The sequence below is a fragment of the Pogona vitticeps genome, chromosome 15, assembly GCF_051106095.1.
Source record: "Pogona vitticeps strain Pit_001003342236 chromosome 15, PviZW2.1, whole genome shotgun sequence".
Lineage (NCBI taxonomy): Eukaryota > Metazoa > Chordata > Lepidosauria > Squamata > Agamidae > Pogona > Pogona vitticeps.
In genome coordinates, this window is record NC_135797.1 from 1,709,721 (window position 1) to 1,737,134 (window position 27,414).

Sequence of the window (27,414 nt, forward strand, 5' to 3'; positions counted from 1 at the left end):
AGTTTGATTCCTCCCCTGTGCCTTCTTGAGAAGGGCTGGACTGGATGATTCCTCGGGTCCCTTCCAGCTCTGCCGTTGAAAGGTTTGATGGAAGCTGGCCTGCCAAAAGGCAAACTGCTATGTTTGTGGGAGAGACAGGATTTGAATCAGGGGCTTTATAACCCGAGGCTTATATTGTCATCTCTCCACCTGTGAAGGCTGGAAGCCGTCCATCTGTAACTGGAACTCTTTCAAAGATTCAGTTTGAATTTTTGGAATTGATTTGGGGCAGCAGAAGGTGTTGTTACATTTGGGCCTCCCTCCTGCTTACGAAAGAGCAATATTCCCTCCCCCTTCCAAAACAACAACAACAACAACAAACAAAACAAAAAACCAGTTTGAATAAGAAGTTTTAAAAAGGATGCCAGAGCTTGTGAATTCCACCTGTGACCTTTCCTTCTGTGTCTGTTCCTTACAGTCAGTTCCTCACCCATCCCCGCCTTCGACTTGCAGGAGAGCGGGCGGAAAGTCTGTCCCCGGTGCAATGCCCAGTTTCGAGTCACTGAAGCTTTAAGAGGCCATATGTGCGTAAGTAACACCCTTCTCTTCTTTTCTTCGCTACAATGGTGGCCGAGCGAAGAGCATCCCCAAAGTGGAGGCTGGGGTAGGCAGCCGAGCCTGGAATCCTGCAGCTCCGAGGGGCAGGGAGAGAGAGCCAGGATCCTTACCTGGAGTTTTCTCTGGGGTGACCTTGGAAAGCAGGTGGTTTCGTAGAATAGGCCTGCTTGTGGATTCTTCCCTTTGTAGTTCCCTTATCTATGTCAGAGGCTGTCTGTCCTCTATGCAAGATGCCAGGGACAGGGGAGGAGGCTGCCCGTGTGTCTTCCTTGAGGGTTTCCGGGTGAGATCTTGTGGTGCATTTGGGAGCAAAAAGGAGGTGAGGTGAGGCGAGGATTCCGTAGGGTGTGTTGGTTTTGATGCTTGTTGTAGCGATTTTCCAAAGCCAGTGAGATGTCCAGTGGCTAACACCCACAATGATTGTGTAGAGCTGCTGTTTACAGAGAGAGCGTTCACGAATGCCAGGTGGCAGAGGCAGACCAAAGGCCAAAGGCATCATCCTTCTGCCTGTCTCTCTTTCTGATGTGAATAGCTGCTACACCAACCTCAGACGTCGTGTGGAATATGCCTCACACCTCCGACTTCACTGCTGAAGGGGCTGCTTTTTCTTGTTCCCTGCAGTACTGCTGTCCTGAGATGGTGGAATTCCTGAAAAAAGGAAAACCCCTCGAGTCAGAACCAAATATCCAAACCCCGAAGCCTCCTTCCCCGGAGAAAACGGCCGCAGTTGCATCTCCCCCTTCCTCCACCCCGATCCCCGCCTTGTCCCCGCCTGCCAAAGTCTCGGAGCCGAGCGACGGCCTGGGCGATGGGGCGCAGAGCAAGCTCATCATGCTCGTGGATGACTTCTACTACGGCCGGGACAGCGGCAAAGTCAGCCAGCTGATCAGCTTCCCCAAAGTGCCCACCTCCTTCCGCTGCCCGCACTGCACCAAGAGGCTCAAGAACAACATCCGGTAAGAGCAGCGGGAGAAAGTGGGGGGTGGCGTTGGGGATGGGGGTGTCGGGGGAGAGACCCACGGGGCCCTCTGAAGCTGAGGCTCCTGAAAGCAAACAGCCTTGAAGCTTTCCAGGGACGCTTCTCTCCCTTCGAAGGCCATGTTCAGGAAGAGGTTGGTCGTGGCATGAGGAGCAGCCTGTTTTCCCAGCCCTGTCTCTTAAAAGTTTGGCAGTGGATGGAGCCTTGTCGCCCCTGAGGTGAAGGGGCTGCAGGAGCCCGTCCGGCCTTCGGACCTTCGGACACTGCTTTGAAAGAGCTCCTCCCCCAGCGGCCACAGACAAGTGCCAGGCCTTTGCTTGGCCTTTTCTCCAAGGAGGGGAATGTGCTTCCGGGGGCAAAATGGGGCGGATGAACTGGACACAGCCAGGAAGGTGGCGAGCCACAGAACTGCGAGCGTACCCGTGCAGGCTGTCACAGGCGACTCTTTTCTGACCGGCAGGTTTATGAATCATATGAAGCACCATGTGGAACTGGATCAGCAGAACGGGGAGGTGGACGTCCACACCATCTGCCAGCACTGCTACCGGCAGTTCACCACGCCTTTCCAACTGCAGTGCCACCTGGAAAATGTCCACAGCCCCTACGAATCGACCAGTAGGTTTTGGTCCCGGAGAGTGGGGTCAGGATGGGGCGGGTGGCAAGGGGCGGGCCGCTGCCTCTCCAGTCAGGTTTGGTATGCAGGACAGGAGCCCCCCCCCCCCCCCCCCGTGCGCACCACAAAGCTCCACCTGTCCTTTGTGGTGGAGAAAATCTGTTTGTCTAAAAGTTGGCATTTGAGAACCAGGATAGGAAAGAGGAAGAGGGAGATGCAGACCAGGATAAACATGGAATGAAGATACATTTTTCAACTGGACAGACTCAGTCATAGGTTACCTTTGGGTCTGGAACCTTAAAAGAAGCCCTTCTCTGCACTACCATGTATTCATTAAGCAAATGGCTTTCTCTTTAATTTTTGCATACTTTAATTTTCTTAATGCCAGAGAAGCTTACTAAAGTGGTGAGGGGGTGTGAGATCATAAAAATGAGTCTTCCCAGCTCGGCTCAGCCCTCACGTGAAACTGGTTTGCAGAAGTTTACCCTGGTTTATAGCAACCCCCAAATCTCTCCTGCTTTCTCTGTGTTCCAGCAAAATGCAAGATCTGCGAGTGGGCTTTTGACAGTGAGCCCATGTTCCTGCAGCACATGAAGGACACCCACAAGCCAGGAGAGATGCCCTACGTCTGCCAGGTATGGGGTGGCCCCGGCAGGAAGAAAACCAGAAACCAGCCGGGATCCAAATCCATAAACGTTAGCCATGGAACTTCTGTGTGTGTGTGTGTGCGTGCTCGGGCAGTATAACCTCTGACCATGAGTTGCATAAAGCGTAACTGTGTTTCTGGGGAGCAAAAGTTTGACTACAGTATGGATTTTGGAACACCTGGAGGGCCACAGTTGCTGACCAGTGGTTTAAAAGGCATATACAGTATATATATCTATATCTCAATCATCGCTCAGTAGAGCTTCTTGGGTAGTTTAGAAAAACCGAGGGCAAAATAAAGGCATAAAAGAAGATGATAAAAATCAGAAAATGCATGTGCCTGGGAGAATAAAAAGGCCAGTTGTCCGGCCCCAGAAGGATGGCCATGTTATTTCCAGGCGGTCTTCTCTGGAGAGGGGATTCTGCCAAGGAAGCGCCACCCCTGAGAAGGGGCTGCCCCTCCCCCTCTTTCCTGAGAGGGCGTGGGGGGGGGCCTCTGGGGTGAGGCTGGGGACATTGGGTCCTTAAAGGTTGTCCTGCTCCTGGTTCTCTCCAGGTCTGTCAGTACCGTTCGTCCCTCTACTCCGAGGTGGACAGCCATTTCCGGATGGTCCACGAAGACACACGGCACCTCCTCTGCCCTTACTGCCTGAAGGTGTTCAAGAACGGCAACGCCTTCCAGCAGCACTTCATGAGGCATCAGGTAAACAAACAAACAAACAAACAAACACACACACACACACACACACACACACACACACACACACACACGAACGAACGAACGAACGAACGAACGAACGAACGAACGAACGAGCCACAGCCACCGGGTCCTGCTGAGTTTTTGCCAGAGGTGCCGCCTTGCTCTGTGTCCGATGGAGCCCTTCTTTAGGAGTCTGTTCTCCACCATTGGCTGGGCAGGAAGTCTTAAGAGGAAGGGGAAAAACTGGAGCAGCCAGCCGGCCAGCCAGTATTGCAGGCAAAGGCCTAAGCTTGCGTTTGTTGCTGCAGCGGGTGGAGGATTCCCCTGCAGGGCAGGAAGGAGAGAGAGGCCCCCGGGGGGCAGGGGCTGAGGGAGGGGGCTGTCCCATTGCCGTGCTGGTTCCGATGGGCCCCTGGTCCGAATTGTGTTCCTCGCAGCCCAAAGTCTCCCCACAAGGGCCGGGCAGTCAGGATCATTGCCGTCCAGATCCGAGAAGAGTTGTTTTTTAATTTATTGCCTCTGAGTTGACCGTTAGGGACCAACTCTCCGCTCTGCCTCCTCCTGCAGAAGAAGAGCGTCTACCACTGCAACAAGTGTCGGCTGCAGTTCCTCTTTGCCAAGGACAAAATCGAGCACAAGCTGCAGCACCACAAGACCTTCCGCAAGCCCAAGCAGCTGGAGGGGCTGAAGCCAGGGACCAAGGTACTCGCGGCTTGTGGGGCTGGGTCCGTGGGGGGAGCATTGGCGGGGAGGGGGGCGCCCAGGAACGGTTGATCGCCTCCTGGAGGAAAACGTGACTGATCGTGGTGGTGGGCGCGAGCCAGGATTATTCAGCCACAGGACAGGTGGTCAGGCAGGGCGGTTAGCCCGCTTGTGGAGCCGCTGCTCTGGCCTCGTCGTACCTGCGAATGGTCTTCCTCCCCCCTCCCCCCCAAAGGACTCACCAGTTCTTGGTGTCCTTTTCTTTTTTTGTTGTTGTATTAGTTTTCTGTTATAACCGCATTTAGAAAATATTCACGTGGCCCCTTCTTGTAGGGGTAGATATCCAGGCACCGGCTTTTCGCCTGGATACACTATTGACGAGATTGGACTTTCCGTGTGTGTGTGTGAGGCTGTGTTTTGGGGTCTCTGTTTCCTGACGCTCCCCCTTCTTGGTTGGGGCAGGTGACCATCCGGGCCTCCAGGGGACAACCGCGGGCGGTGCCTCTCTCGGCCAGCGACATGCTCCCCGGCCTCCTGCAGGACCCTGCCTTGCTGTCGGCCTCCTCGGATTCCCAGCCCAACTTCCCGTACCCGCCTTTCCAGAGGAACGTCCAGAAGAAAGCCGTCAGGAAAATGTCAGCACCTCGTCCCATGTTTCTGATTAACAGGGTCCCTGCGGGCGGTGGTTGTCTCTTGGGTCCAGGTTGCCTGTTTGAATCAGGGTTTAAATGAAAGTGGAAGGGCCTTTTCAAAAGAAAGTGGGCTGTTCCCTTGAACTATCCAGGCTAAATGTTAGCCTTAAAATAGCTGAACTGCGGGGGGGGGGGGGGGAACTTAGGAAGGGCTTCAGAAACCAGAGTGTGTTGACCCATTAGGCCAAAGGCTGTCCATGAAGACAGGAGGAAGGCAAGAGGCTTTCTCAGCTCTGCCTGGGGATGCTGGGATATGGAGTATTTTGGGAGGTCAGCAAAAAGTGGTCCCTGACTCGGCTGACACCCCCCCCACCATTTGTCCGCAGGAGCGTCCTGGGCCGGCAGACGTGTCTGGAGTGCAGTTTCGAAATCCCGGATTTCCCCAACCACTTCCCCACCTATGTCCACTGTTCGCTCTGCCGCTACAGCACCTGCTGCTCACGCGCCTACGCCAACCACATGATCAAGTACGTGTCTTGCAGGCAGCCCAGGATGAGGACCCAGGGCTCGGTCCCCCAGCAGCCGGCCCAGGGAATCCCCCTCTTGTGGCCCAAGAGGGCAGAGGCCAGCCGAGCAGACTAGCCAGCTAGAGGACTCTCGGGGAGAAGAGCGTTCGGCTTGAGGGAGGAAGGCTCCAGGAGAGGGATGGGTGTGGCGTGCAAGTGCAGTTGTACAACAACTCCCATCAGCCCTAGCAAGCAAGGCTGGTTGCCAGAGCGGATGGGAGTTTTACAGTCCAGCCACCATCCTTTTCCCCGTCTGATTGGAGAAAGAGGGTCTGCTTCAGATTTCTCAATAAGCCCGGCACCTGATATGGCAGCTGTTCAACCCATGGCCTCTGCCACTGCTAAGCGATGGTGCCTCGGAAGGATTTGTGGGCGATGTCCTGGAGCAGGTGGTTGCTGCCTGGAGGGCAGAGCAGCCCACCTTGGAGCCCGGGCTGGCTGGCTGGCGGGCTGGCTCTCTCTCTCTCTCTTTCTTCAGGAACACACGATAGAGGAGGCAGAGGGGTCTGGGCCCCGGCAGGTCCCCGTGTTCGCTTTTCTGCCTCTCCCAGGAGTCACCCCAAAGGCAGAGGGAAGAGAAGGCCATCTGGCTGTGTGTCCTCAGGGGGTGTCGTCCCGTTGGGGGGGGGACCCGACCAGCTTCTTCTGTCCTGCTGATGCCACCGCTCTCCCTTCGTGGGGACAGGAGCCTGGGGCTTCTTGCACCCAACCATTGACCCATCTTTACAGGTTGCCTTTTTGCACCTTTGGAAGCTTGCCAGTCCCACTTTGGGCCGGACGGTGCAGGAAAGAGGACTGAGGATCCACACTTGGCAGAATAAGCCATCCTTCCGTTTCTTTCTGTTTACGTGCTCTTGTTCTTCCTCACAGCAACCACGTTCCTCGCAAGAGTCCGAAATACTTGGCCTTGTTCAAAAACTACACTGCTTGGTAAGGGAGCATTTTGTCTCTATATCCTTGGGCAGCCTCACCCTGCGCGTCTGTTCGGTGGGACTCCTGCGAAACCCTGTGTTGTTGGCCTAACGCTGATCCAACCACTCTTTGCTTTCACCAAGGAGTCCAGTGAACTGGGTCTTGAAGGTGCAAGCAAGGATCACTAGCAGTGAATTAGCCATCATTTTCGAAAACTGCACCCTCCCACCGAGACAAAGGCTTTTGGCAGGGGCACTGAAATTCTCAGGGTCTTAAGGGCAGCCCCTCCTCCCCGGTTGTAATTTGTCTTCATGGAGCTAAATTGGAACAAGATAATGTATTAGCAGGGAACATAAATGTTTTTTACCAGTAGAGAAGGAAGTGCCCTTGCATGGTGGTGGTTCATTGGCAGCAAGCTGAGTAGCAGTAACCCTCCTCTCCCGTTTGTTCCCTTCTCCTAGCGGCGTGCGGCTGGCCTGCTCGGCCTGCGTCTTTGCCACGTCGGAAGGCGATGCGATGGCCAAGCACCTGGTGTTCAACCCCTCGCATGAGTTCAGCAACGTCATTCTCCGAGGTAGGAATTCTCTGAGGTAGAAATTCAGTTTGAACAGAACCGGCACCTGGACTTTTCCTGCTGCTCCCGTTCCTCTCCCCCGCTTGCAGGCGAGAATCCCCACCCGTTGAGTGCTCCCAACACCCTCCACCCCCTGTCTTTTTTTTGGGGGGGGAGAGAAGAGAAGCCTTCCTCTTTCTTTGGGGCATGCTTGCGTGCTTCACTCGTGGCGTCTGCTCCACACTGTCCGGGGCCACCCTTAGCGGCTCTGCTTCTTGGCTGCCTTTCTCCCCACCACTTTGCTGTTTTGCTTCTGCCTCTTCGGGGGCTGCAGCAGGAAGCTGCTTTGAGACTCTGTGGGTTTGAAGCCTATTGAAGCAGGGTTTCCATTTCAGAACCTGCCAAACACCCCCACCCCCACCCCTGGGTAGATTGGAGGCTTTCCTCACTTTCAGTTTCTCAGGCAGCAGTGGCATTTCCGGATGGGAAGAGGAGGGAAAGATGAGGCCGCCTGCTTGGACAGGGGCCTTTCCCACCCGCATGGTGCCAAGAGCAAAAGAGCCCAGCCCTCTTCCAGGGAGCTCAGTCAAGAGAAAGACTAAACTTGCAGGCGAGGTGGGACAACAGGCAAGGCAGGCAGCCAAAAGGGAGGGAAGAGCCTGTGAGCTCTCCGCGGTTGATGCTTTCTTGCCTTCTGAAGAGGAACACTGTACGGTGACACAAAACGGCAGTGGCCGGTGTAGGCAAGGGCGTTGCTGATGGAGGGCCTGCTTCTCTGTTCTCAGAAGGCCCGTGGCCTTCCTTGGGAGGGGAGGAACCAGGCGCCGGCCACAGGTTCTGAGGCGTGGGCTGCGAGTCTGCCTCCAGCACTCTTGTTTGGGCGAGGAATGAGGGACAAGAGCTTACGTTGTTCTTGCCAAGCGTAACATCTTATTCCTTTGTTCTCCCCCCACTCCCCAACCCCTTAGGAGCTCCGACTTGGATTTCCCATTCAAGGTATGTTTTCCTAAATTCCTCATCTGACAGATTCTGTCTATTCTTCTTGTGTTGCCCTTTTTCTTTTTCGTTCCCCTTCCCTCCTTTCTCAAGGTGTGGCCTACTCTCTTCCTTTCTCTGCCATCAGGTCTGCTCAGCCTTTTGACCAAAGCGTGAAGGCTGCCGGCACCACGTACCCCGTAAGCGCAGCTGCTCCTGTGGACGTGCCCTCTCCTTTGCCCGAAGACGAGAAGGACGAGGAGGTGCCCACGGAGGAGGCCGAGGTGGACAAAAGACCTGCCGTGGCGGCCCAGCAGGAAGAGTGCTTGAATGTCGATGAGCAGGAAGGGGAGCCTCCGGCCAAGGAGGTGCCTGAGCCAGCCGGTAAAAAGGAACAGCTCTCAGTGAAAAAGCTCCGGGTGGTTCTCTTTGCTCTCTGCTGTAACACCGAGCAGGCAGCGGAACATTTCAAGAACCCTCCCCGGCGGATCCGGCGCTGGCTGCGGAGGTTCCAGGCCTTCCAGGAGGAGAACGTGGCCTCTCTGTCCGAGGGCAAGTACCTGAGCTTAGAGGCCGAGGAGAAGCTGGCAGAGTGGGTCCTCACCCAGCGAGAGCAGCAGCTGCCGGTCAACGAGGAGACCCTCTTCCAGAAGGCCACCAAGATTGGGCGGTCCCTGGAGGGCGGGTTCAAGATCTCTTATGAGTGGGCGGTCCGGTTTATGCTCCGACACAACCTCAGCACGCACAACCGCCGGGCGGTGGCTCACCCGCTCCCGAAGGAAGTGGAGGAGAACGCCAACTGCTTCATTGAGTTTGTGCAGCGCCAGATCCACACCCAGGACCTGCCCCTCTCCACCATCGCCGCCGTTGACGAGATCTCTCTCTTCCTGGACGTGGAGGTGCTGTTCAGCGACGACCGCAAGGAGAACGCCCTGCAGACGGTGGGGACGGGGGAGCCCTGGTGTGACGTGGTCCTGGCCATCTTGGCCGACGGCAGTGTCCTGCCCACCCTTGTCGTCTACCGGGGCCGCGTGGAGCAGGTGGCCGGCGTGCCGGAGACGATCCTTCTGGAGGCGCGGGAGAACGGCTACAGCGACGACGAGGTCATGGAGGTGTGGTCGTCCAAAGTGTGGCACAAGCACCTGGGGAGCCAGAACAGCAAGGGCATGCTGGTCCTGGATTGCCACCGGACGCACCTGTCCGAAGAGGTCCTCTCGGTGCTGAGCTCCACCAGCACCCTGCCGGCTGTGGTCCCGGCCGGCTGCAGCTCCAAAATCCAGCCTTTGGACGTTTGCATCAAAAGGACAGTCAAGAACTTTGTGCACAAAAAGTGGAAAGAGCAGGCCAAGGAGATGGCCGACTCGGCCTGCGACTCGGACATCCTCCTCCAGCTGGTCTTGTGCTGGCTGGCCGAGGCCCTCGACGTCATCCGGGACTGCCCCGAACTGGTGCAGCAGTCTTTCCTGGTGGCCAGCGTCCTGCCCGGGCCCGACGGCACGGCCAACACCTCCGCCCGCAACGCTGACATGCAGGAGGAGCTGATGGCCTCCTTGGAGGAGCAGCTCAAGCTGAGCCACGAGTCGCAGGACGAGGAGACCGACCCCCGCGAGGGAGGGACGGCGGAAGAGTCGGCCACCCCGGAGACCCTCCACCAGCTCTTTGAAGGGGAGAGCGAGACGGAATCGTTCTACGGCTTCGAGGATGCAGACTTGGATCTGATGGAAGTCTGAACCTCCACTAACCCAGAGAGTGCTTTTTCTGTTTTTCTGTTTCTTTTTGTTTTGTTTTGTTTTTCAATGTTGGATGAGACCATTTTCACTTCCCTGTGGATTTGTGGGTGTAGGAGTTTAGTAGGTGAACATGCAGGCTAATAGCCATTTCTTTAAAAAAAAGTGCTTAATTTGTTTCCTTTTTTTTTTTTGTTAAATCACTGTGTTGATATTTTCTGGAGATATTTTGTGGGTGAATTTATTATTAATTTTTTTGGCATTTTTCTTTACCTCAATGTATTATAGTTTCTGGGCTTCATGTTTTTTTTCTCTCCTTATTTTGATTGTTTTATACGGTGCAAAAAGTTTTTAATTATCCTACATCCTCAATGTGACCTTTTTTTTTTAAGACAAGGAGAAGCCGTATGTAGCTAATTATTGACTATCTCCAAATTTCTGTCTCTTTTAAGAATTTGTTTTAAAGCAGACTTTTTCTTCTTCTTTAACCCCTGGACCCAGAAATGTAGATTTCTGGGGGTAACTACATTTACCCCATTTTAAATAAAAAAAAATAACCTTTTTATTTTTAGGTGTGAATGATTACTTTAACAATGTGACAGATTCGATAGCTGCCCATTGGGGGGTGGGAAGCAAGGAAGCAAGAAAACAGCAATTGGAAGGCGGGAGGGAGCAAATCCCACCTTATTTCGTCACCAGCAAATGGATCTTTGGACTTGCGTCGTCCTGTGCTTTAAAGAAATGAAAGAGAAAAGGTTAAGCAAAGATCCTTTGAAAGAAAATTACTTGGACTTCAAGAGAGTCGACCTCGCTGTGTCTCTTCCTCTGCTGGTTAGATCCTCGGTTGGCCTTCAGATCGCTGTCCCCAGAGTCTGTTTGCGGAAGATCTGAGCCCGGCTGTGGCGGCATTTTGACGGACAGCTTAATCCTCTTAACGGACCAGTGACTTAATCTTTGAGGGGAATTTTTGTTTTGTTTTTAAACGGATCGCTAGCTACCGAAGCCAGCTTTCTCCCGTGGCATCCAGACACTTATGTTCCCCGGATGGAGTGCTCCCCTCAGAACAGAAACTGTGACATGCACAAGAACAAGGGAGTGTCTCCTGTTTTTATTTTTCACTGCCAGCGTATAGAGACAAAAGAAAAAAAAGAAAAAGATGTTTTTTCTACTGTTTGCATGTTTGAGAGTTTTTTAAAAATTGTAACGTATTATGGTCTGAATAATGAAACCCTTTGGACACCACAGAAGCGTGGGACCCCCTCCCCCCGCCCCTCCACACTGTTTTTCTGTTATTTTTGTTGAGGTTTCCCTTTCCCCTGTTCCCTCCCCATTCACCCCACCAGGCAAGCAGGAAGGAGAGGGTGGGACTGACCTGTAAATGGTTCATCATTAAAATGTACATATGTGGAACATTTAATAAAACCAGGGAAATGGATTTATAAACATGTGTTTTTATTATGGAGAAGGGAAAGTTTTGTGGCTCGGTTCCTGCTCCTCCTGAGCTTGGGTTTCACCAAGAAACCAAGGTCAGAGAGAAATCCCATCTCCTTCCCCCTCCAACGTCCATTTCCTCTCCCTTGGTCCAGAGTCTCTGGACTGTGTGAGGTGATTTACTTCCGCTGATTAATTATTTTGGAAAGTCGCTTCTCGTTACAGCAGTGGCTCTTGTTGCAATGCCACCGTCCGGGACTTTGGTCAGCGAGCACTCTGAGAGGGCAACGAGGACAGCTTCAAGTGGAAACTCCCTGATTTTGCCAGCCAGCGTCCCCTATGCAGGAAACTACAGCGTGAGTATGCAGCAGCAGCAGCAGCAGCAGCTCTTGGGCGTTCCTTTTGATGGTTGTGAAATTATTGCTTAGCCAGGCCTTGATCCTGGTCTTGCGTTTCGCCTTGCAGGGGCCACCGGGACCAGCAGAGATCTTCCGCCTCCCTTGGCCGACTTGGAGCCAGAAGCAGCGAAACCAAAGTGAAAGGTAAGAGGAGAACCCCCTCGCCCTTCTGCACAACCCTGGGATTGTTTTGAACTGCTGGTTTCTAAAGATATGTCCTTCAAGTTGTTTTGTATTCACAGCTATGTTGGTGGTTGAGAAGTGAACTCCAGGAAAATAATAATAATAACAATCTTAGAACTGCAGTGCTGGAAAGGGACCCTCTCGATCATCAAGGACGAGACACAGCAGGGAATTGAACTCCCAACCTCAGGCTCTGCAACCAGAAAGCCAAACCACAGGGCCATCCACCTTATAATCTAAAGACCTGGGGCCCAATCTCTTTCCTCCCTGCACCCGTAAAGGATAGTGTGAAATAAGTGCAAGCCATAAACGCTTAAAAGGTGCTTGAAGGTGCTGATGTTTCCTGCTTTTCGAAGTCTGTTGTATCTCATTCCCCCGTTGCCTTCCCTGTAGAAGCCGCTTCCAGACTGCTCCGGTTTCACACACACAGGCCCCACCCTCAGAAACTGAGGAGATAAACCAGGAGCTTCGAAATTGGATTCCGGGGTTCTTTGAACACTTCTCGGTGTCTCCGTCAGGCCTCTCTGACGAAATCTCTGCTGAAGCGCTCACGGTTCTGCTAAAATGTAGAGGGGCAGTGTTTGGTGTTTTCCAGGAGAACAGCCCTTCCTAATTTGCTGCCTGCAGGGTGTGGGTGTCTTCATTTGCCAGGCTGGCTGGGGGCAGACTGGCAGAGGTGGGTTTAGACAACGAGTGTTGCTAAAAAGCTTTGTTCAGGGGCGAGGGGAGCTTAACTAGATACCTCAGAGCAGAGCCCAGAAGCTTTTCAGGTGGCGCTTGAGAAACCATTTCTAAAGGACAGTAAGCTTTGAACAACCCATGGTCCAGCTTAAGATGTCTTCCTTTGTCCAGAGATGTGAGGTAGTGAAAGAAGTGCCAGCGTACGAGGCCAGTTACTGACAGTGTTGTGAGTTTTGTAATTCTGCAGAATCTCACCAGGAATGGGCCCCAAAGATCACTTCTTCCCAATCCCTGCACCCAAGATGAAACATCTGACCCTGCTGCCTGCTCCTGGTCTTAATTGCTCGCTACAAGGATGACGTTGTCTTAACACTGACCACGTCTGTTACACCTTGGGAACAGGAAGAGGGAGCAGGAATATCTTAAGTGTTTTCTAAAAAGTCTTTTATCCTGATTTGGAAAGGGACTGTGCCACGGTGAATCCTGTCACAGTATTTATTGGCTGGGTTCCTCTGCCTCTGTGGTTCAAAGAAGAGAGACCAGATCAGGACAAGGCCAGGGCGGAGATGAGAAAGGGAGATGCATAAGAAAAAGGAACAAATTCCATGCCTGCTGAAAGCTGGACAGGAAGGGGAAAAGCTATTTTGTGTGTGCATGAAACAGTTTAATCATACATAAACACAAGAAACTAAAACACTCCTTGTGTTCTGACCTGTTAAAGAGTGCCAGGAAGAATGACCTTAGAAGATTATTCTGCGTGTGTAAACTCGCTCAAAGTATACAAGCCTGGAATACTTAAAAGAATAAACCATTACTAGAAATTGTAACTTTAACTGAAAGGAAGTTTCAGGGGAGAAACAGATCCTTCTGGAAAATTAATAATGACAACTTCAATAAAAGTAGCAATACCAGGCAAGAGTCTCAACTTCGTTTATTGAGTTTACAAAAAGTTTTAAAGATTTCCTACCACCACTAGGACACAAAACAGAATTAGACACGACTTTGGATTAGGACCTCCTGAAAGACGTGACGTGAGCAGGTTCTCCAGTTTCATTCAAAGCCGCTACAAGAGAAGAAAGAAAAATTTGGTATGCTTCAACAAACTTTGCAGTAGACAACATTGCACGACGTCTGCACGAAATATTTTGGACGTGGAATAACTGTTTTGAAATTAAGAAGACAACTAGATGCGGAGCGTTTTAGACAAAACCAATATGAAAGTTCGCTCTTTGGACTCCAAAGTACTATGGCCCAGACATGCAACGCCTGCAGCCTTTTGGGGCAAGAGGGCCTTTGACCCCCCAGAAGAGTGTGGGCCAACAGACCTGGGGTCTTCTGGACTGCCAATGAGTGGGGTTAACTCTGGTGAAACTGAGCCCAAACACCCGTGTCCTTACCTGACAAGATGGGCAATGTCCCAGCTGGTCTCCAAGGAGAGGGGCCCTTCCACTTCCACGCCTTTCTCCGTTACTGTCGTAATCTCATACTGTGGAGCAAGAGAGCAAACGGTGAGCCCCGTGCCTTACGTCTGCCTATAAAGGAGCGTTGGGCAGGAGGGGGATTGGGTGAGCAGCAAGAGATTGCCAAGGATGTTTCCCCTCGGAGCTTCACGGGTGGCAACACCCCCCACCCCAATTCCCTCTGCCTGGACTGTTCAAAGAAAAGGGAGTTTTCCAGAGGGTGGCGACAGGAGTGATTGCGTACGTAAAAGGCTACTGAGCTCAGGTACGGCTTGAAAAATAAACACTCAGGCTGAACATAGGCTCAGAGGTTGTGAACAAACAAGCAACGTGCATCTATCCAGCCTATACTTCTCCCAAGGTTGCAAAGCACCAAGGAGACTTCGGGAAAGACACACAGGCAGTCCAGAACTTTCTGGTCCAGCAGCTAAATGGGACAGCCCTTTCCTTTTCCGCAGCGGTCAGCTGGGCACTTACCTTGTTGAACGAGCGGGCGTCTCTGTAGTAGAGGATTTTCATGCAGCGCTCTATGAGGGTGCGGGCCTCTTGCCGGGAGAGCACAGGCTGCGTTTCCAGGGCGTTGCGCATCAGGGGCTGCAGGGGGAGAGTGAGAGCTCGGCTGCAGAACCAGAGACAAGACCGCAAGATGTCCGGGAGACACCCCCCCCCCAAGAACATGGGTGCCGAATTCAGCCACTCACCTGCGCCACGTAGGAGCCGTATCCGGTGGCGAGCGAAGGAGCTTCGTAAGCCACCCCAAGCATGTCCACGTAACCTAGGAAACTTGAGAAAGAGGACAGGGCTTGGTGAATCCTGTGGGGAGCAGAAGTATTTCCTCGCTTTCTCCGCCAGCCTTCAGCCGCTAAGTGTTGTGTTCCTCTACTGATGCCCTAAACGCCCCTCCACAGAACTCTGAAGGCAACATAACTCGTGTGTCGATCAATGATATGTTCTGTTAGGAACAACGCTTTTTTACTCTTCCGCTTCCTCCAGGAACGCCCGAGGTCTAGCACCATGAGATTCAAAGGTCCTCCCATGCCAAAGCAGCCACCGTTTTCCTAACCGAAGCAGCAGGAACTTGTACTGGAATTTACCAAACTGGAAATAACCAGCAACCAGTGAGGTATCCCAGCTGCCCACTAACAATAACATCTGAAAACGAGCAAGCTCTCCCAGGTATTGGCCTGACCCTGGCTAATAACCAGTTGTGGCTTTGCTGGGAACGAAGATACTTCTGCACCGACAGCTTCTGGGCCAGGAGCCCTCCTCACCTTTCTCCGTTGGCGTAGCCGCCAATCACCACCGTGTTCCAGAGGGGGTTCATCTTCGAGCGGCGGTTGTACATGGCGCGGGTGAGCCAGGAGTGGATGGCTTTGGGGCTGTAACTGTGCCCGTCGCCCAGGAGCTCCTCGTCAATCCTGCGGGGGCCCCAGAAGGAACGTTAGCTTCCTCACCCAAGGCGCCATGACTGGCCGCAGCGTTCTGTGATGTTTAATAATCAGTGAACAAAGGTCCACAATGTGCAAGGGATTTGTACCTTCAGGACAGAACGAGCTGACTGCCCGGGGGGGCGAATAAAGGGGGGGGTACACAGGACCTGAGGAGGGATATGAAGGCCTAGAAAAAACTGAACGGCCTGACTTCCAAACCAGTAAAATGTGGGAAAGAGTTACCAATCCACCCTCCGCTGCACTTTTAATGCCTCTAGGCCTATACATACAGACCTAGAAAAGAGCAGAACTCCTACCACCCAGGACCACTGGCCATGCTGTTTGGGGCCAATGGGAGTTGTAGTCCCAATCATTCCGCAGGCAGCAATCTCTGAGAATTAAATTACTGATTTATTGGAGGAAGTCTACTGTATGGACTATAAGCCCCATCACTGCAGGGGCAGATGGGAACTGTAGTCGGAACACCTCAAGAAGGAAAGAAAGCGCTCCACGGCAGGAAGGTGGTGGCCGCCTGAATGACGGGGCAGAAAGACTTACACCATCTGCTCCACCACTTGCTTGAGGTACTGGAAGTCGGCGTAGTCGCCCGAGGCCCCCAGCACGGTGCTGTCGTTCACCTTCATGACACGGGAGATGTTGCGGAAGCGAGCCAGCGAGCCGTAGGAACCCAGCATGTCCGCCGCGATGATGACGCCGCCGTCAAACTTCAGCCCCAGGATGGAGGTGCCGGTCACCATGGGGCTCCTGGGGGTTAGGAGAGAAAGCACACAAGGGGGGGGGGGGAAGGGAAGGAAGGCAGAATCCGTCAGCCCCTTCCCTTCTGGGGGTGGCTTTCAGTTAAAAACCAGACACCCTGGGGGGGGTGCGCCTGTTGGAGTTGTTCTGATGCCCCCCAAACCTCAGACAAGCCCCCCTTGCCCCCCCCACCGCCTTCTGTCTCTGAATCCAGTCTGTACGTTCAGCCTGTCTAGCCGCGTGAGCAGGCCCTTCGGACTACAACTCCCAGGACCCCCCTCACAGGCCAAGGGGGATCATGGGAATTGTAGTCCCAAAGGACCTCTACAGCTAATTCTCTGCCCGGGGGGGGGGGAAAGAAGCGAGAGGGAGGGCCCCCCTCCCACTTCCTAGCCCCCCCAAGGCTCCCCCCCGCGGCGTGACGTCAGTCCCCCCCTCCTCCCACCCCCCTCAGAGGCCCAAGCGGGCTCCTCTCGCCTCCCTCACAGGGTCCGGGTGACTCCTCCGGCCGGCAGCCCGTATCCGCTGCCCGGGCAGGGCGGGGAGTAGAGCTCCCCCGGCGAGGGACCCCCGGCCCAAAACGGCGGCGGCAACAACGGCGGCAGCCCCTCCATCGGCGACGGAGCCTCCATCTTCCTCTCGAGCGCGCCGCTTAGTCACGAAGCAGGAAGACGCGACGCCTGGCTGCGCATGCGCGCCGCGAGGCGGTTTGAACCTCATGGCGACCCGTAGGAAGGGAAATCTCCCGCGGAAGGCGCCATGTTGTGTGTGGCAAAGGTGATATCCGGTTTATTTTCATCTCCCTTCTCCTGTGGAGGGGGCCGAGTGGATAAAGTGGCGGTGGATGGGTGGGGGAAACGAACTCCACTGCTCTGCGGGAAAAGAACTGTGCGGAGGAGGTGGAGCCGGGGAACAGGAAATGGTGGCGGCGCCATTTTGAGTGTGGCTGAGGGGGGACATCTCCGGGAGGACGCTTCCGGTCCAGCGACGGAACGTCCGCTTCCTCCGGAACTGCACGGAAGGAAATCGATGTGGAACGAACTGGATGGGATTTCAATATGGCGTTGGGGACCCGAAGCGCGCTTTCTGTGGGAGGTAAATTAATTGGAATGATTTATTAGAAGTTTTCCTTCTGTAATAATATTCAAAAAAAAGATAATAAGTGTAACACATGTTAGTAGAGAATATAAAACAATAGCCTTGAAACAGAAAAGGCAAGGAGACTCGAATGAAGAAATCAGTGGAGAGGTACGGAAGAGGATCTGGAGGAAAAGGATAATGAAAAATGGGTCAGTTTTTATAAAGTAATATGGAAACTGGATATATTGAATAGAGATCATCCGTATGTTCGAGATGTAAAAGAGAAAGGGGAACATACGATTATATATGGTGGGCAGGTGAAGAGAGACGGAAGGAATGGATGACTGTATTTAATGAGATTAAAGAAATTCTAGGGACAGACACACAAAGATGCCCAACGTTAGCATTATTAAATGTATTTGGAATCTGTCAGATAGGCAGAAGTGGAACTAATTGTTATGTTAATTGCAGCTAGATTGATATGTGTAAGGAACTGGAAAAATAGTAATTGATGTTGGAGGAATGTTGTAATGAGATATGGAATCTAGCTATTGATGGTAAAGTAGCTTTTGAACTGGAAGTTAGAAAAGGATTATTGAAAGAATATAGATATAATGGGATTTGGAACCCTTATCTAGAATATCTACTTACAAAACATAAAGGTTATACACCAACACAAAAATATTTTTGAAAAGAGATGGGGCATATAGTGGTGGGTTACACTGTATATTTGAGTTATGATTATATTTGTCATTTAACTTTTTATTATATTAAAATATAAATAATAATGATAATTATAATAAATAATAATAAAAATAAAAAAGAATTTTTCTTTTTATTTCCTGGCAGGGATTGCTGTGGTTCACAAACTCTTGGCCTGCGTAGACTCTTTTAACTTTTTCCCCATCTCTCTCTTCAGTTCCAAGTTCAGCCGAAAAGTGCAGTTTGTGGCTAGTCTTGATGAGCTGTCTGAGTGGATCCCCGTGGAGCAGGTGCACATCCCGGATTGTGTCTGCCAGTGAGTATTTGATGTGTTCTTTTTTGGGTCCCTCAAGAAGTGAGTCTGGGAGAAGGGCTATTATGGTCTTAATGGCATCATCTTAGCGATGTCACCATGTAGCCCTGGCCTTACCTGACAAGCCCCATGTCTAGATGGAGCTGCTAAAAAATAAGAATGATGATGTCATTAGGGGTCTGAACTGTGAGGTCACAGGGTATAAATGCTGAAATTGGCCCTTGAAGCTCAAAACATTCAAAAGAATTGTAGGGGGGGGTGGAATTTAAGGGCAGGATCCCTTCTTTTCCCTGCTATTCAGCCATCGTCCAGGGCATTCTCGGTGGGTGTAGAACATAACAATCCTTCAGGGCATCAGAGCATCGGGGAAGTGGAAGGGACGGAGTCTCCTGGGAGGGGACGTGGCTGGCTGGCTAGAAAAGAGCACGGGCTTCACACTTTGTTGAAGCAGGTTGGACTTGTGCTTTTAAGGGGAAGCTTCCCACCCAGCATGAAATAGAAATGCAAAAATAAGCAGTACTTTAATAGACCACTAAAAAAAATCAACATACTAATACTTAAGCTTTTGTGGATAAAAACACTTCATCAGGTTTCTACCAGTATGCAGAGCTTAAAGTCTGGAGGTTCATGGCAAGATGGATTTAGCCAGGCACCTCTCTCTTAGATGTAAGTCTAGAGTTGCAGTTGTGGGGTGAGTGTAAGAACTGAGTTCTCAAAACAAAGCATAGGCCATGTGTGTGCAGCTGTTTCTTTGAAACAGGCATGGAGAGAAAACCTGATGTTTCCATCCAGGAAGTAAAGCCATTTAGGATTTTCCTACACAGTTCACAGGCAAACTAACTCCTTTGGTCAGTGTTTTAATTTTCTTTTTACAGATTCAAACACACCCACCTATTTTTAAAAATGAAAAATGCTTCTGGTGAAAACTGTCCAGGGTCATGGGGAGGGGTTTCAAAATTGTCATTTGAAAGTCAGCTTTTAAGATGAAAACGAAGGAAAACAAAGCCTCCCCTTTGACCAGGACGATTTTGTTCAGTGGATGAATTTTAAAAAGAGAGGCTTCGGAGGCACATCTGCTAACTTGGAACTTTAGTGGAAACCACTCTGCATATGCCCAGAGACACTGTTGTTTGATATTGCTTTATATGCCTACGCTGATAAGGTGGGGCTTTCATAGAAACTGTTTGAAATGCAGCGGCTGTGTAAGAAAGAGAGTGAGTGAGTGAGTTACAGAGTCTGGAAATCCCAGAATCCCCTAGCCATACTGGCTGAGGGATGCTGGAAGTTATGTTTCCCAGAAGTATTTCTTACTTAGATCTGACACCAGCTGAAATTTTAAGGTTTTTTGGGAGGGTGGGACAGCATAAAGTTTATTAAATTTGTTGGCCATCTGGGAGTTGTAGTCCAAAAACAAATACAGTAAATTACTTTTTGAAGCCTAGGAGAATTGCTGTACTTGTATTTTGCATCTGGATGGCAAGATAGGAGGGCTTTTGAAAGAGGGGTTCTGATGCAGCAGCTTTTTGTGGGAGGGCTTGGTGCCTGCCCTAGTCCTGATTTGCATATATGCAAATAAGGTAATCTTCCTAATGAAAAAACACAGGGCTCCAAGACTGGGGGAATGTCTATTTCCAAAAAAAGTTTTCTCCCCATTAAAAAAAATCTATTTCTAGACGTGGGAAGTGCATCAGATGGTGAACACGCCCCAGGAGTAAAACGCGAAATAAATGCATCAAAACCTGGGTGTGTTTGCATTCGTGTGAGTCCTGTTACTTAGCGCTTTGTTTGTTACGATGACATTAAAGAGAGAGAGAAAAAACCAAACCGAAACGGGAGTCTTTTGTGCAAGTCATTTATTTTACCATCTTTAGTCGACAGTGGAAAACAGACAAGGGGCGCGCAGGGGGGGTAAGGGGGGGAAAGCAGCAGGAAAGCGGCCTCCTCCCGAGAGTAAGGAACTCTGCCCATGCTCAGAGGCGCCGTCCAGCGGGAGGCACCCCTAGCTGCAAGGCAGGGGCGGCGTCGGCGTCTCTGGCTCTTTGTCGCCCTCGCGTGGCACCGCTTGGGTAGGACGGGCTTCGGGGCTCCCAAGTGAGCGGGATTGGGGGGGGCGGGGGCGGGGGCGGGGGGAGCGCGCGCTTGGCGCCGAAGACAAGAGGGCAGGAATTCCAAGGCGCGATCCCGCCGGGCCCGGTAGCGTAGCAGGCAAAGGGCTGCTTCCCAAGTACGGAGTCCCCAGGTTCAAAAAAATTATTTTCCAGCTCCGCCCACAAGAGCTTCAACTTTAGATATTCCGGCCAAGAGTTGGAGATCCGTACGTTTTGTACGTGAGAAAGCCGCTGCTAGTAATTCTTTTAACTCCAAAGCGCCGATTTTCTACGTGTTAAGGCAGAAACCCGCGCATTAAAGAGCAGGGACCGGACGCTGGGGCGCAGGTTGCAATGGCTTTAGAGCAGCGCCCCGTTCGCTGGAGAAACATAGGGTCGATTCCCGAAGGTTACTTCCGGTTTCCCGATTAGCCTAGGGGTAAATTCAGTGACGTAGAAGACCTGAACTCTCTGATTCGAATCCCCTCTGTTCCTATTTCAGCTTTTGGCCTCTAGGGGTAGAGAGGTCAAATATACCAAGATCAGCGAGTGGAGCCAAGAGGCGGCAGTGGCTCAGTAGGTTAGGCGCCTGCAAAGACAACAGGCCCTTCGGGGTCTGCGAGTTCGAATCCCCGCTGGGCGCCTAAGAAAAAAAAAAGATTTTTTAATTTTTTTTTCCGGGGCCCGCCCGCCATTTTGCAAAATGTGGTTCTCTTTTCTGGGCCCGGGTCCTCCTGCCTGCGCTACCTACGAGTGAGTTGCCAAGCCCTGACTGACGGTCCTGCCAAGGGGGGCCAGTGAGGACTGTGCAACTTGCCCAAGGTTGCACAGGCGGCAGGACCCAAGCCCAGAAACAAAGAACCAGCTACGCGCAGCAGGTCAGGCTCACCGGCGGGGATTCGAACTAGCGGTCGACCGGGACCGCAAAATCACATTACCAAGCGCTTTCCCCGCTGAGCCATCTCAGCCACTGACTTTTACACGGCTCCTGGTATATTTGAGACGCCGAAATCCCTTTGGAAACGTCAATAGGGCCAAACCTCCACGCTATCTCGGCCGATGACGTCACGCCCTTTCCTTTGCCTTTGAGGCCGCAGTTTCCTTTCCAATGGCTGTTACGTTGTTGCTTTCCTTCTGTTGCATCCAATTTGTAGCAATAACGATCCGTGTCCTTTTCCAAGGACGGGTCGAAGTTGGCCTCGCGTGGCGCGTTTCCAATTAAAGCTCAATTCACGTTGACGACCCCCCACCCCCGAGGCGCTGCAATTTGCAAAATAAGGAACCCCCCCCCGCGCGCCCCCCAAGGCCGAGCCAGCCTCTGAATGCCTGCAGATTTTGAGGCTCCGACGCCGTTCCTCATTAAAGGGACAATTAAATGCATCAAACCTCCCCCCCCCCCCATTTGCACTCGCCGCTGGGAAGAGCCGCCCCTTCGCCCCTGGGGCGAAATCCAGGAGTTAAATTGGACGCCCCGCTGGTCGTTTTGAACATCCCAACTTACAATCATCATCATCTGTAATGCCATAGGATTTGCACTTGAAAAAGGGGGAAAAATCCGAAGGACAAGCAGCTGCAGGGGTGGGGGGGATTTAAAGGGTCATAAAGACTAGCTTCTTGACCGGCTGCTCCAGGCAGTAGCTCAGGCTGCTTTTAGTAGGCATTTAGGCCCACAATTGTTATCCAGCTAAAAATAAAACAAATTAATATCTACAACCCACACAAACACACACTAATTAAATCTCAATGCAAATGTTCGGAAGTCCTGATTTCATATCAAAGCAACATTTTTTTTTTAAATACAGCAAAGCTAATTCACCTTTCTATTAAGTTTCTACTGCAAGAAAACGTTTCTATTATGTTTTCCTCTCTTTCTTTCCAATACATAATGTTTTTAAATTCTTTAACATGCTTAATTGTTTGGATAATTAGTGGCTGACAAAGACTGTTTTCATTTGTTTAATTTTGCTTCCGAGGGGGCACAGGCCACAAAAAAAAAAGGGGGGGAAAAGAAAAAGAGGCTTTACTAGAGGCACCTTTGGGGACTGAGCTAGGAAAGAAAAAGCTGCACCTGATATGTGATTCGAACTCACAACCGCAAGGAAACCAACAACCGGCCCAACTTTCCCTTGCAGAGAAACCCTGAATTCGGAGTCTTTATTCTGTGGCTTCTCACAAGGCCGGGGTGTGTGTGTGTGTGTGTCTGTCTGTGTGTGTCCAAGGCTCTGTCCCCGGCCTGGGATTCTAGTGGCAAAGATAATTCATTACTATGCTTGATTTGCTTAACTTAGGACAAAATCAAGACGCCGGGATCTCTCTCGCTCTCTCTCTCCCTTCCACATCCCATAAGAAAGTTTAGGACTGGTGTGGACGGAAACGGCCTTTCTCCTGGATTTTGGGCCAGAAATTGCATTATTCTTTCTTCATCTTCCTGTGAAGAGTCCTTTCTCTCCAAAAACCACCTACTTATTACAAGCTTTTGTCTGTCACCTGAAATAAAGCGTACTCTGTTTTAAAAAAGCTTCTGCTACAGAGCGAATGTGTTTATTGAAAAAAATATTTTATTACTGGGACATAACATCAACTCTACAACGATGTAAATAGAAAACACCCCGATGTGACAGGTACAATAAACCAGATTTAACAAAAAAAGGGTGAAGGAAAAACCATCTCAGCAAGGATGAGCCCCACAATAACTGGTGAACCGAGAGGCGAAACCGAGGGAAGCAGGAACGGGAGGAGGGAGCAGCTCCCCCTCTGTCTCTGGGGGGGGGGGGGTTGACGGTGACGATGATGCATCATCCAACCTCCAGCAGGAGAGCAACGGGAAGAAGGGAGGTCTTTCCCTTTCTTAAGGGAAAAAAAATCTCTCTAAAGTCTCCAGAAGCTTTTTTACAAGACCTTGTGGATGTTGTTCTCTCAACGGCCCTTTGCCCAACCTGCCCTGCTCGCCCGCCTTGCCCGCCTCCCCCCCGGGGGGCGGCCCCTGCTCTCTTTTCCCAGCTCCGGATCGGGGGCCTTTGCCTTGGAAAAACAAACAAATCCTTCCTTATAAGGGAGGGAAGGAGCCCCCGAGGGCGGGAGGCTCCCTTCCGGAGGCAGCCGGACTACAACGCCCATTCTCCTCCAGGGCAGGCCAGTTGGGGCTGATGGGTGGACGAGATCCAGCCCTGTTTGTTCCACAGCAGGCCGCAGGAAGGGAGGAGAAGACCCGGAAAGGAAGGCGCCCCCTCTCTTTCGGAGGGAACAAAAGGGGACCCCCCTCCACACACACAGACAGACCTGCCCAGGGTGGGGGCGAGAGGGACCCCTTCCTCCTTCCCCCCCCCCGCACCCGGGACCCTTCCTCGGGGGCTCCTGCCTGGCGGGCGACAGGAAAGCCGCCTCGGGAAACTGAAAGGCGGCTCGCAATTAGGAATTTTTTTAAAAATTAAGATCTCTCCTTAAAAGCCGAGGCTGGGAAAACGCGAGGAAACGCGAGAAGAGCCCCCAAGAGCCCGAGACACGCGTCAGGGCCCCGTTCGCACGAACTAATCCACACAACCCCTCCCCCACGGGCAGGGAGAAGCAACTTCCGCGCCACGCCGAGGGCCCGACTCCCGAGGAAACCCGCCCCGGGGGAGGCCCGAGGGAAGAAGCCGCGGCGCGCTACCTACCGCGGAAGAGGCGCCCTTCTAGGGCAGGGAGTGAATCTCCTCCGGCGAAGGAGCCTCCCTCGGCCCTACAGGCGTCGAGGCCGCCATCTTTCCTTTTTGCACACTGAACGAGCCGCTTCGTCACCGAGGTGGCCGACGCGACATCCCACCGCGCACGCGCGCCTCGGATTGACCCTCGCGGCCACCCGTAGAAAAAACCCCGAGCCGCCACGGTACGTGGGGCAAAACTAACACGTATTTTATTTTAATCTTATTCTGTGGAAGCGGCCCAGTGGATTAAATGGGGTAAAAAAATTTCAGTCCCTGCGGGAAAGAACTGTGTGGAGAGGTGGAGCCCTTCGAAGTAAAGGACATGATTTTCCTGCGGCGCCATCTTGAGTGTGGCTGACGAGGAAGCCGCCTAGAGCGACGGAAACCTTGCCCGAAAGCGATACTTCCGGCCGAGCAACGGAACGACCGCTTTCGGCGGCGCACTACGAAAGAAAGGAACGCCTAGAGCGGTCGCCCGGGGAAAGGCGCAGTCGCAGTAGGCGGGACCAAAGGCTAATAGAGGGAATTTCAAACTCCCGTTCGGGCTTTCAGCAAGGCGGGCGTGCCACGTGGTTTTAGAGGACAACTCCCAGCAGCTGGCGCCCCAGGAATTCTGGGAGTTGTAGTCCTGAGGGAAGACCACCCCTATGAGCGGCTGGTGGGGCATTTGGGGGCAGGAGGCGGCCTGTGCAGAGAGGGAAGAAAGAGAGAGCCTGGCTTTTCTGCCCAGGTACAGCTGTCTTGGCTGAACAAGAGCAGTTCACAATGGCTGGAAAACAGATACAAATAAAAACACAGATCAGTTATGCTACAAATGCACAACCAAACTAAAATGACAAGAGTTCAGAAAGCACATCAGCTATAAACAGAACATTGCATTCAGGACCCCCCCCCCCCGAGTCACTTGTGGATACACTATGAACTTGGTTAAGAAAACAATCAGGATAAAGCCCCAGGGTCCTCAAAACAACACAAATGCAGGAATAGGGGTATTTTTATTAGGTTGTTGAAAGAAAGAAAAGAAAGAAAGAAAGAAAGAAAGAAAGAAAGAAAGAAAGAAAGAAAGAAAGAAAGAAAGAAAGAAAGAAAGAAAGAAAGAAAGAAAGAAAGAAAGAAAGAAAGGGAAGGAAGGAAAAGCAAGCTTTTGATGATAATTCAACTTCCCTATCTACTTCTGGTGGACAGTTCAAACTTATATGCTTTTATTAAAGCACTTTAGTAAAACGTGGCAGAAGCTTATATGGGAGTGATCTGGATCCAATGCTCTGGAAAATGCATAAAGAAGAATTTACAGAGGTTTGAGTGGCTTGTTCTTTAACACTTCAGCCTCACTCCTTAAAGCAGTGGTCTCCAACCTTGGGCCTCCAGATGTTCTTGGACTTCATCTCCCAGAAATCCTGGCCAGTAGAGGTGGTGGTGAAGGCTTCTGGGAGTTGTAGTCCAAGAACATCTGGAGGCCCAAGGTTGGGGACCACTGCCTTAAAGGACTACACTATTTTCAAACATTGTAAAAAGAAAAACTGAATGATGAATGGACATCCTGGGAATGATTTGGAACTGGGTGGGATATCGCTACAGGTTTAATGAACTGTAGAACGATATATGTTGTTCTCATTGTTGTTCCCCTCTATTCAGCACAGCTTAAGTACTGAGTCTAGCTCTGGACACGGCACTTCAGGAAGGATTGCAACAAATGGGAACAAGGTCAGAGGAGGGCAACCAGGATGATCAGGGGGCTGGAAACCAAGCCCTAGGAGGAAAGACTAGATCTACCCAAATCACTTGTTCCAGCCAGGAAGGGCGGCTGAGGGGCCCAACGCCGAGGGAGACCCAGAGGGAAAGAATAAGAAACCGTGCCTTTTCGGTAGTGCCCCCTCGCCTTTGGAGCAGCCTGCCCCCAGAGATCTGTCTGGCTCCCTCACTGGGTGTTTTATTTAAGAGCAAACTTAAGACCTGGCTCTTTAGGCAAGCTTTCTCTCCCGTCACCACTTGAATATTTTTCCCCATCTTGAACCATATTACTACTGTTGTTTTTTATTTTATTATATGTTTTTATTTTATCTATTATTGTTAGCCACACAGAGTAGACTTCGGTCTAGATGGGTGGGGTATTAATTAATTAATGAAAGAAAGAGACAGACAGAAAGAACTGGGCATGTTTAGCCTTGAGAAAAGAAGACTGAGGGGAGAGAATAGGATAGCACTTTTCAAATACTTGAAAGGCTGTCCTACAGAGGAGGGGCAGGATCAGCTTTTGATCATCCCAGAAAGTAGGACACGCAACAATGGGCTCCAGTGACAGGAAGCCAGATTTCGACTTGAGTATCAGGACAAACGTCCTAACTGTTAGAGCAGCAAGACAGTGGAACCCATTCCCTCGAGAGGGTGTGAGCGCTCCAACACTGCAGCCATTCAAGAGAAACTCAAACAACCACCTGGTTGATTTGGATTCGTGCATCGAGCAGGGGGTTGGACTTGATGGCTTTATAGCCCCCCCTTCCAACTTCACTATTCTATGATTGGAATATTAATTTAAAGTGGGATAGAAAGTAATTGAAACAACAGAATTGGAATTGACTATTAATGTGAATTGTACTAAACAAGGCTTGATGGAGAAATAATCGGCTCTTCTTATCCATAATGTGCATTACTACAAAGCACATCAGGGATCAAAGGAGCAGTGGAGTTTTGGGGGGCCCTTTGAGCTCCTTACCCCCCAACTTTCACCCTGTACTCCATTCCTTGGGTCTGTTTCTTGTGTCTCAGGCTCACCTCTTTGCCTTTTGTGAAATGGGGGTCCTGGTGCAGTAGATTTAAAAAACTGTCCTAGTTTATTTTTGTCCCTTCTCAGGTTGGTGAAACACTCGTCGCTTGTTTTACTGCTTGGGAACAAGACGTGTTTATGAAAAGGATGTTTGGGCGCTAGTTATGGGAGAAGCTGAATTAAAACTCAACTTTAATTCAGTTGAGGTTCACCTTTGAATTAAAGCTCAACGTGTGTTTCTAGTTGACCTATAAAGTTATTTCTCTTTCGTTTACATTTGCAGCATCCACAGGAAACATTACCAGAGGACTCACCTGGTAACGACGGCGGCAGCGTGAAGGGGTCAGGATCTAGACCTTCTTACCACTCTCCAGCGCTGCTGCTTTGCAGTCTGTGCAGAAGCAACAGGTCAATCTTTATTAGATGAAAGAAGACACAGACTCAGATTAGACAGCATTCACAAATCAGTGCTGGGATATGCTGGTCTTTCAGAACACTTCACTAGTCCTGCTGTCCTCATATAACCAGAAAGGAAGCTTCTAGCATGAAACAATATAATGAGCATCTAATCAGAAGTCCTGATAAATTCTAGAATCATAGCCTGTATGTGTCAATCTTGTGTTTTATTTTTAAATTTTCAGTGGCTGCCAGAGGCCCTCAAAGCCTTTCCTTGAAACATATTTGTGCTGCTACATGACAAACAACTTAACCCTCTCAGAACAGGGCCAAGCGATTGTGGCCATCAAGATGGGCTTGGACTACAATGCCCATCAGCCCTAGCCAAGCCACCAGAGGATGATGAGCAATCCTGGGAGCCAGCAACATCTGGAGGGTTACAGTTGCCT

General features: G+C 51.2%; 3 protein-coding genes and 1 long non-coding RNA gene across 18 annotated transcripts in view; 2 read left to right on the forward strand and 2 right to left on the reverse strand.

Moving 5' to 3' along the window:
* POGZ (pogo transposable element derived with ZNF domain) overlaps window positions 1-11,044 on the forward strand; it is a 40,979-nt gene extending 29,935 nt beyond the window's left edge. For all 5 annotated transcript variants that reach the window (XM_072984168.2, XM_072984167.2, XM_072984166.2 and 2 more), the window contains 12 exons: window positions 458-567; window positions 1,219-1,553; window positions 2,037-2,191; window positions 2,724-2,824; window positions 3,391-3,537; window positions 4,102-4,236; window positions 4,699-4,871; window positions 5,255-5,395; window positions 6,305-6,364; window positions 6,808-6,920; window positions 7,868-7,895; window positions 8,023-11,044. In XM_072984168.2, the coding sequence (XP_072840269.2) occupies window positions 458-567; window positions 1,219-1,553; window positions 2,037-2,191; window positions 2,724-2,824; window positions 3,391-3,537; window positions 4,102-4,236; window positions 4,699-4,871; window positions 5,255-5,395; window positions 6,305-6,364; window positions 6,808-6,920; window positions 7,868-7,895; window positions 8,023-9,604 (3,080 nt within the window). In that variant the 3' untranslated portion in view covers window positions 9,605-11,044. The remainder of the gene's footprint in view (window positions 1-457; window positions 568-1,218; window positions 1,554-2,036; window positions 2,192-2,723; window positions 2,825-3,390; window positions 3,538-4,101; window positions 4,237-4,698; window positions 4,872-5,254; window positions 5,396-6,304; window positions 6,365-6,807; window positions 6,921-7,867; window positions 7,896-8,022) is intronic.
* A 2,164-nt stretch (window positions 11,045-13,208) lies between these two features.
* Window positions 13,209-16,619, reverse strand: PSMB4 (proteasome 20S subunit beta 4). Its single transcript, XM_020798173.3, has 7 exons — window positions 16,427-16,619; window positions 15,743-15,949; window positions 15,026-15,172; window positions 14,456-14,537; window positions 14,232-14,348; window positions 13,692-13,780; window positions 13,209-13,357 (listed from the first exon to the last, which is right to left on the reverse strand). Exons 1-7 carry the CDS (start codon window positions 16,570-16,572, stop codon window positions 13,345-13,347), a joined length of 801 nt encoding a protein of 266 aa, XP_020653832.1. The 5' UTR covers window positions 16,573-16,619; the 3' UTR covers window positions 13,209-13,344.
* A 128-nt stretch (window positions 16,620-16,747) lies between these two features.
* On the forward strand, window positions 16,748-22,639 carry LOC110081472 (uncharacterized). Of its 4 annotated transcripts, none has more exons than XR_012082095.2 (3): window positions 16,748-17,035; window positions 17,940-18,038; window positions 22,411-22,639. It is a non-coding gene; the product is annotated as an uncharacterized LOC110081472 (long non-coding RNA). The 4 variants fall into 4 exon arrangements; XR_013539421.1 differs by lacking the exon at window positions 22,411-22,639 and adding an exon at window positions 18,911-19,859; XR_013539422.1 differs by lacking the exon at window positions 22,411-22,639 and adding an exon at window positions 19,709-19,859.
* The window catches only part of LOC140702826 (uncharacterized), a 72,081-nt gene continuing 64,540 nt past the window's right edge, over window positions 19,874-27,414 (reverse strand). For all 8 annotated transcript variants that reach the window (XR_013539420.1, XR_013539416.1, XR_013539417.1 and 5 more), the window contains 3 exons: window positions 26,884-26,983; window positions 23,776-24,574; window positions 19,874-20,765 (listed from right to left, as the gene is read on the reverse strand). Coding sequence is in view for 2 of the 8 variants with exons in the window: in XM_072984178.2 (XP_072840279.2) it covers window positions 26,920-26,983 (64 nt within the window). In the remaining 6 variants the exon portion in view is untranslated. The remainder of the gene's footprint in view (window positions 20,766-23,775; window positions 24,575-26,883; window positions 26,984-27,414) is intronic.

What these genes read in the sequence shown, in the direction of transcription:
- PSMB4 (XM_020798173.3), bottom strand. Translation starts at nt 16,572, where the DNA reads ATGGAGGCTCCGTCGCCGATGGAGGGGCTGCCGCCGTTGTTGCCGCCG. An exon ending in GGAGGAGTCACCCGGACCCT is followed by an intron (nt 15,950 to 16,426) that starts GTGAGGGAGGCG and finishes CCTAACCCCCAG; the next exon opens with GAGCCCCATGGTGACCGGCA. An exon ending in ACGGCTCCTACGTGGCGCAG is followed by an intron (nt 14,349 to 14,455) that starts GTGAGTGGCTGA and finishes CTCCCCCTGCAG; the next exon opens with CCCCTGATGCGCAACGCCCT.